Consider the following 9,342-nt stretch of genomic DNA (forward strand, 5'->3'; position numbering starts at 1 on the left):
ACAAAGACAAATAACGAAACAACTTTGCAGGAATTAAACCAAACCTAATTATGTATAACAACTAAACTTGTACCACATTATCACCCTATGATACAAGATCAACAATCATACATAAATGGAATTAAACAGAATATGAAACTAAACAAAATGCAAACTATCAATCTAAAAAGCAATAACAAACATAACAACCTAATCAAGCAAGAAAATAAACTACATTAGACTTAAACAATTAACATGAAGGTAAACTAACAACTAAGTAGCATGAATCAAAACATTAACTACAATATTCAAAATGCATAAGAACAAAGATTAAACAAATTAAACATGAAAACTAACTAAGCTAATCAACCACATCCACTCCTCTGTGATCATACACCAATTCAACTACCCTTCGTCGTCACACAAAGGGCCCAAATTTGGAACGCCAGCCCCAGTGAATAGCAACTCAACGACTGAATGCTGATCTACAACTCCCGATGGCACAAAGTTGATAGTTTAGATGAAATAGGAAATAAATTGCAGAATCAACAAAAACTGAACAGAAATCAAAAGAGAATTTGCTCTGCCAGAATTGTATACACCACTGAGACTGAGGTTGCTGGAATTCCTACCTTCGGAACGCCGTCCACAGGAGTTCACCACAACGTCAGCCTTGGATTTGCTTTAGTAAGTTTTGCCGGAATTGAAGAATAGAGGATGGGCATGAAGATGATGCGCTTCTGCCAGAGTTGGATACACCACTGAGGTGGATCTTCATTGCTTCCGGAATGTCATCCACAGGTGAAGACTCCACAATAGAAAGAATGGATCTAGAGAGGCTTCCACCGGAGAAGATGAATCGACCGACTTCCTCTGTGAAGTCTCTGCTTTCAGAACGCCGTCTGCAAGGGATCTCCACAGCGAAAAGAATGGAGACAGGAACACCCTCCTCTTGATGAAATCACTGCAGCTCACAGGAGTTGTTGGAGTTGCGCCGTCCATTGCAGATTGGAGCAGATCATGGAGGAATGGAGAAAGGATGTGGAGGGTTGGGCGGCGGTAGTGAAGAGAAGAAGATGTGCGGCCGGCCGGAGAGAAGAAGAAGAAAGGAGAAAACACTATGGGGGGAGCTTCGCGTGCCCTAGTTGCGTCGCGAGGAAGAAAATCACGAGTAACGCACTGTTTGGGAGGAAGTGAGGGAAGGAGAGGGAAGGGTAAAGAAGAGGAAGGGAAACTTGAAACCCTGTTTGGGAAGAAGTGAGCTACGGAAAGGAAAGGTAAGGAAGGGTAAGCTTTAACCTTCCTTACCCATGAAACAAAAGAATTTCTTACACCCCGATTTGGGGTGTAAGGAAGGGTATATGGAATTAAAAAAAAATATATTCCAATTTTATCCCTGTTTTATTAATTATATTAATTCTAAAAATCATTGTTTTAGGTATTCTTTGCATCACGACGAAAAACACTCGCATCGCCCAACTGGCACCACCCAACGCTCACACTCCGTCAATGCTGACACCGACTTTGATGTCGATGCTGACACCGACAACGACTCCGACTTTGACGCAGACTCTAACTTTACGCAGCTGATGACTTCGATGCCGATGCCGACTTTGATGCCAATTCCGACTTCGACACCGACATCGACTTCGATGTCAACGACGATGTCGATGCCGACTTTAACAAATGAGTTACAATTATTTGAATGCGTAAGTCTTAACCAACAAATGTATGCAAGATGCACTGGGTTTTTGAATGCTTAAGTCTTTAATAAAAGTGAGGGTAATTTTGTAACTTTATATATTTAACCTTCATTACCCTCACTTTTCTCCCAAACATGGTAACACATGTTACGTTAATGAACCTTCCCTCCCTCCCAAACAAGGCGGGTCGGCCCACGGCGGACTTGGGTTGATAAAATTTCAACCCAACCCGCTTAAATTGTTTGGCGGGGCGGGCCAACCCGACGGGCCCAGCCTAAATCAACGGCTCTAATCAATAGTGTTAAGTTCCGCTTGCGATTCAAATCTAAACCATTACGAACAGATAAGTTAAATTTGGAATCAATAATGTTAAGTTCCATCTGCGATTCCTAATTCAACTTCTAAAGAACACAATAGGTTATTTAAGGAAAAGTTCGACACTTGTACAAAAATTTTTGTACAGTGGAACCAGTACGTTTTCCTAGGTTTAACCAACAATAGCAAGGTGCGAAGGCGCATTCTAAGGCTGCTGGAGGTGCCTTGAACGCTGCATGGAGGGTTCCCTCCATAGATCTTGGAGGCGCCTTCGGGTGGATAAGCAGTGAGCATTGTGGAGCTGATCAACGTGGATGACTCAGGGCTGGAGGCGCCTCCTATGGAGGATGGAGGCATGGTTCAAGCAGAAGCTAATATACACTTGATTTCAGCAACCTTTCTACTGCGCACTGCTCAAATGACGATCCGACAAAGCTGTAACTTGACTCCGACAACCGGAAGCCTTCAACTCTCATTTCTTACTTATCAGTATACTGTTATTTATGGCATTTAAAGTGTACTTTGATTTGTAAATATTTTGAAACTATAGTGATTGCCCATCGAAAGCACCCTTACATGCGGGCCTTAGAGTAGAAGTCGCCACAGGCTCCAAATCAAGTAAAATCTTGATGTTTGTGTATTGATCTTTATTTTCCGCTGCGATTACTCAATTATCTTAAAAACGAAAGTGAAAATCACGAGCGTTATTCCCCCCCCCCCCCCCCCCCCCTCTAGCGCTTTACAATCCTACATAAAAAAAAAATTAGTAGCAAAATAGATTTAGCACAAATGCATAAATTAATTTATGAATTAGATCTTATTTTACCAAGATTAGGATTTAGTCTTGGTCTTAACTTAGATTTCTAAAATGGATCTAAGTTAACCTGTGCCTACAATCCCATTGGACTTGTTCTCACTAGATCTCTCTCTTCTAGTTATTTCCCGTCACTTACCATTTGCATACTTACTTGAGGTCTGACCCACCATGTCTTCCTACTAGATGCCCCCGTCATGTTGTACACCACCGTTATGTCTTTGCCCATCTCTCTCTTTTATTTTTATTTTCGTCTTCTTCCTCATTTCCTTCTTCACTTTCTCTTCTCTAATAGCAATAACCTGCAGCTTTTACCTCTCCTCTTCTCAAGCACAAGAACTTTCTTTTCTTCTCCTTTCTCTTCTCTAGAAAGTAAGAAACGTAACATCAGCTGCTACCCTCTTCTAGCAACATGTGCAACCCTTGTATCTTCTACCTCTTCTCATGTTTTTTAGGATTTTGTTTGGCACCATAAGAATAGCCCTATTTTGTCTTGATTTGCTCTCTTTAATCATTACCGAGCTCACCGAAGCTAGTTGAGGTAGGTAACAAAGAAGGTAAAACTCTCCTCTTTAATTTGCTTCTTCTTTCTTATCTTCTCTCGTCTGTTATCACAAAAACAATGGTCTTCCTTTTATTTTTTTTAACAAGCAGCTCTTTTTTGCTTTATTTAACCATAGCAAGAATAAGAGGAGTAAGTTATTCCTTTCTTCTTTCATGTTTCACTAATTGAAGAAGAGTTGTAAAATATAAATTTTATTTTATTAGGTTGTTAGTTTGGATGATTATTTAAATTGTAATGAGGTCTCATATGTAGAAATTCTTTGACTTTGAGTCATAGAAAAGTTACGAGAATGGATTGTTTCAATTAGACTTAATCAAGGGCTAAGGTTGATATTTTCAAATTTAAGTTTGTTTTTTATCTCCTTAAATTTGAAATTTAAAGTTTTGGATTGTGAAAATTGACCTACCAAATTTTTAAAAATTTCAACTTATATTTTAAAAATATTTTTTCAGTTTTTAAGAGTTGGATAATCTGATTTTATATTGTATTAATTTTTTAAATTTATTGAATTCGGCTCCTGGTTGAAAATTTTGGCTACATCAATTCATATTGATCTATATAGGAGCATCGTTGTCGATGCTGGAGGTTGGTCGGTAGACATCCAGTAAGTATCAGGCCAATCCCCATTATCGGAGAAAGTTCCATTATTGGTAGTGAAAAAAATAACGTGGAGACACACTCATTCTAAATGCATCCAATACGATTAAAATAATATAACTAAACTTGGAATGGGAGCAAAGTTCCTTCTAAATAAATATAAATTAGTCAGGAGGAGTAGAAGGAAACTTACACCTATGGATCCTTTCAGAATCAATTAATTATATAATAACAATTAAAGATAGATTTTTGCCATTTCAAGCTTGATTTGGACCATTAATCGAATTGATGAGATGCCTAGGTCCCATTAATTAATTTCCAATTCCTCTCAAAATTTAAATGTGTTTCCAAATCTCACTTCCTTCCAAATTTTATTCAATTAATCTTATCATTAATTCCCGTTAATTAAACTTCTTTATTCTCCTGTTGAATCTCTCTATAAATTATATTCACGCACCAGTTGAAAAAGTATACATCTTCATTAATTATCGCAATGGCGGCCATCGTTACCTTCTTCCGCCTCCTCTTACTGATCTCCTTCGTGCCGGCTCTTGTCCCACAGGACACTGTCTTTGACATTGAGTTGGTCCACCGTGACTCCCCCAAGTCGCCACTGTACAACAGCTCGATGACACCCTTTGATCGCCTGCAGGCCGCCACTGTTCGCTCGGTCAACCGAGCTAGCTACTTGGACAAGCGCATCACCATGAAGACCTCCGCTGACATGGAGATCGCCTTGCGCTATATTGAAGGGGAATTCTTGATGCTGATTAGCATGGGCATGCCAAAGTCGCAATCTGTGTGGGGCATCATCGACACCGGCAGCGAACTAAACTGGGTTAACTGTGATGGCTGCCAATGCTCCAATAGGAACACCACCCTATTCAATCCTAATGCATCCCTCTCCTACAAGAAGTTATCTTGCTTTTCCGATGAGTGCAAGAGCTTGAGCATGGGTTATTGCACTGATGATGAGGTGTGCCAGTACCATGCCGCCTATGGCGATGGTTCCAACGTCGACGGAATTTTATCCTCAGAAACCTTGCATTTAGCCTCATTAGATCCGTTCCAATTATTCTTAATTCCAAATATGACATTCGGTTGCAACTTCCGGTCTATGAACAATGGAATTGCCAACCTCGGCGGCATCATTGGATTGCGCCCCAAGCCTCCATCTCTGATCTACCAGCTTGCCCCTAAGTACATTAGCAAGTACTTCTCCTACTGCCTGGACATGCTCGATGAGGGATTCAGTAGTAGGCTCTTCTTGGGACGCGGCAAACCGACGGTCGCCGGAAATAGGATCGTCACGCCGCTCAAGACGCAAGACAACTTCTACGCCGTGCAACTTAACGCCATCTCAATCCCGGATGAGTTTAACATCTTCCTTACTACGAGGTCCAAGTTGAGCGCCGGAAACATCATCTTCGACTCTGGCACCGTCATGACCATGCTGGACACTGTAGTAGTGGACCAATTGGTGAGGGAATTGACGGATTACGTTAACTTGCAGATTGTGAAGATTGACTCATTCAAATTGTGCTTCACGGTGTTCTCGACAGAGGTAGAGGAGAGGCTGCCGGGGTTGTGGTTCTCGTTTGATGGGACATTGGGGAACTTCAGGGTGAGCCCTGAAAACTTGTTTAGGTGGTATAGACGGAATGTGAAATGCATGGTGATAATGGGAAGGGATGGTATACAGATCTTTGGGAATATTATGCAGCAAGATATTTTGGTTGGACATGATCTAGAAAAAATGGAATTGACTATTATAGAGAAAAAATGTAGCGACTTATAAACGTGTATTATGTAATATGAAGTGCTAAGTTGAGCATTCATATTTATATTTATGGTCATAAGTCATGGAATTTCATTGAAAGGAAATGTGCATTTATTTTTTTTTCAATGATTTAACTAGACAATTTAATTGATTAGGACTAGTTTGATTGAATATAATTTTCTTTCTCTCTTTGAAATGATACAAATTAACATTACATGTTATTTCTAAATACCAGGAGGTGTTTGGAATTTTATATTAAGTTCATTCGAGTTCCATATCCAACTATTGAGAGTGTTAGCGAGGGTGAATAATGACTCGCGTGCTTTCATTTTGATTGTTGATAGTGTACTCGTCTATAAGATGTTAATGCACAATAAAAAATAAATGAATTTTACTTGATGGGGTATTTCCTCATAATAAAAAATTCTCTCTATTTCGTTGATCCAATATCAACAAAGTCATTTGTTAGTAACATAGCAGAAAATACGGACAAATTGATCTGAAAAGTCAAGCCTCTATAAGACTCTGCCTCTATAAAACTCCTTCCTACCACGACATTCCAATATGTAGTGTTATAAAATTATTTAACAAAAATAATATAATATAAGGGATAATTTAAAGGAAATATATTTATATGAATTAAAATAAATTATTGAAAAATTTCTATATTTTATATGATTTTTTGAATATTTCATTGAGATAAATTTGGGTTTATATCCTATTTGAAATCTGAATTAATTGATTCAGTTAAATTAAGTTTAAATTCCTAAACTCAAGTTTCCCTTTTATCCCTCCGCGTCTCTTCCCTCACCCCAGGTGTTCGCGGTGTCATTCCATCGCACGTCTAACCTGGTATCGGTCGCTGCTCATGTACAGCTGATGCTGGTGTCATGCTACTCCTTCCTCTTCCCCCCTATCGCCACCACTGGCTGCTGTGTCTGAGCAGCTGCGTTCTGCTTTTGCTGGCCGGCCACCACCCAAAATCTCCAACGACGACCTCGACCAAACCATCATGTCCCGTGGCCACCTTCTTTTTGCCACTATGCCCTCAACACCATGTTTTCATAGTCATTGTCGTAGCCGCCGGCGATCTTACAACTGCCATTCCTTCTCAGCCGTGAAAATAATCCCTCATGGATGCATCACCAGCAAGGTAAAAAACTAATTGTTGATTTTCGTTAATTAAATGATTTATTGATTATAGTGTTGATTGACTAAGATTAATTACAGTAGTAATTAAATTGATAATTATTTAATTTTTTTTTAGTATCCAAGCCTTCAGTTTAATTAATCTAAGTGACCAGTCCGATCTCACAAAAGTTCTCCATTAATCATCTTGGTAACTCAGAGAATTGCTCATGAAGACCCATCATAGCCAGCATTCTCGGATGCGCTTACAATTACTTAATTGATTTGATGTAATTAATGAAATTGATTAATTAAAGTTGTGATTGTCCGTTTAATAGATTAATCAATTAATTAATAATGCTGGTAGGAGATTAATCTGACTTAGGATTAATCGTTATTAATGAATTTAAGTAATTAATTAATTAGATTTTGATTTGTTGACTACTTAAATGATTAATTAGTAACAATTAATGGTTTATCATTTATTAGATTTAATAACTACAACAACAACCAAGTCTTTTCATACTAGGTGGAGTAGACTATATGAATTTCCTTACCATATATGTTGTTTCATCATCATCGAAGGAGGTGCCGACGTCTGATTCGTCGTTCTTGACTTTTAAAGCAATATTATTTGATTTCTCTAATTCCTAAGAATCTATACAACGAGACTTATGAAGTTCAAAGGTTGAAATTAAGTTTTCAAGAGTACATACCTCGAGGTCCTTAAAGATGTAGTAAACATCTACTAAGGCTCACCACTCTTGAGTTCTTGAAAAAGAGTTAAGTGCGTACCTTAAGGAGTCATGATTTGTTACCTTTTCTCCGAGGTTGTTGAGCTGGGTGATCAGGTCTTTGATCCTTGCCTGGAGTTGGGCTACCTTCTCTCCCTTGTTCATTCGGAGGTTCGTCAGTTGGCTTCGGAGGATGTCCCACTTTGTCAGTTTAGCTTCCGAAGTACCTTCGTGGAGCTCCAGGAATTTCTCCCAGAGATCTTTGGCAAAGTCGTAGCTTCCGATCAGGTTGACCTTTTGGGGCCGAAGAACGCTAAGTAGATGAAACTCTGCTTTTCCATTAGCCACAAAGTCGGCTTGCTCCTTCTTCATCCATGTGTACTCTTTTTTCTCGGCTCCGTGCTAATCTGTAGGTGCTACAAAATCACATTTTATAATTAAAAGAATTTCAAAGTCATTTTTTTTAAAAAAAAAACCTCCATGTACTTCTTCCACATTGCGAAGTCTCCCTCAAATTTCGACGGATAGATGCTAGATTTGGCCATTTCTTTTGCTTCAGATGGTGGTTAGTCCTTCTAAAGTGCGCCTGGCTCTAATACCACTTGTTAGGATCCGTGCGGCCGACAAGAGGGGGTGAATTACCCTTCAAAAAGAAAACGAAATGTTTCTCGATCTTTTGAAATATTAAAGCACTTCTATAAAAAAGAATTGATAAACTAAAAAAGAAAGAACCTGCCGATTTTACTTGGTTACAACCTGGAAGATTGTTAATCCAAGACTTTGAAGCACTAATCAAGTTCTCCTTTCATCGTAGGCGGAGAAGCCTCTTACAAGCGTTGAAAGTACACAAAGTAGTAGAACAATTAAAGAAACTTTTGTATAAGTGATTTTCAACTACTAGGATCAGGGCTATATTTATAGCCCTATTCAGGGCGACTAGAAGGGTTCCAAACGCCTAGACATGGATAGAATTTTATCTGTGTCACACCGGATCGTGACAGCGCGTGTTTCGATAAATTTCCTGGTTCGGGTGCTCGGAAGGGTTCCAGGCGCTTGAACCACTTTCGCACTGGGGCACCTCGTCAAGGCACCCCTGCTGGACCAAACCGGTCTGGGTGCCCGGACTCCAATTAGCCTGAAGTTGACTTTTCATCTGAGTGTTCCGCTCCAGTTCCACTCACTTGAGTGATTTTGATCATCTGGAATAGAGCCCACCCGAACCCATTTTCCTGCCTTCTCGAGCAGTCTTCCACCTCAGCTTCTCGTCCCTCAGAAACGTTGTCAGCCTTCTTCTTGTCCGCCAGCGTACTCTTCTACAGCACCTCATCCTTCAGACGCACCGAACCCATCGGCTCTCTCCTGTGTCATCCTTCTCGCTAGCTTCGTCTTTCGCTCGACCTCTTGTGCTCATAAATTCCTGCACACTCAGACATAGGGTATCAAAACACAACAGGACCTAACTCTAATTCGGCTGACCACATCAAAATTACCTCGGTGTACTAACATAACTCACTAACTACAATTCCAAAATCAAATATATATATAGCCCACTTAAATTGCCATGATGTAAAGCAAGAGTAACCACAAACATACAAAACCAAATTTTGAAATCATACTATAGCCTACTAAATTACCATGATGTGAAGCAAGAGTAAACACAAGCACACCAAGCTAATTCTGAAACTTACAAATTATAGGAGCTAACATGGTATCATCTTCTAATAAAC

The 9,342-nt window shown here is 39.5% G+C and overlaps 1 protein-coding gene across 1 annotated transcript; it reads left to right on the forward strand.

Moving 5' to 3' along the window:
- The first annotated feature begins 4,466 nt into the window (after positions 1 to 4,466).
- On the forward strand, positions 4,467 to 5,771 carry LOC122004422 (aspartic proteinase CDR1-like). The gene has a single exon (XM_042559313.1). The coding sequence runs from the start codon at positions 4,467 to 4,469 to the stop codon at positions 5,769 to 5,771; it is 1,305 nt and encodes a 434-aa protein (XP_042415247.1).
- The last annotated feature ends 3,571 nt before the right edge of the window (positions 5,772 to 9,342 follow it).

This window comes from Zingiber officinale, chromosome 7B (genome assembly GCF_018446385.1).
Source record: "Zingiber officinale cultivar Zhangliang chromosome 7B, Zo_v1.1, whole genome shotgun sequence".
NCBI classification, from domain to species: Eukaryota; Viridiplantae; Streptophyta; class Magnoliopsida; order Zingiberales; family Zingiberaceae; genus Zingiber; species Zingiber officinale.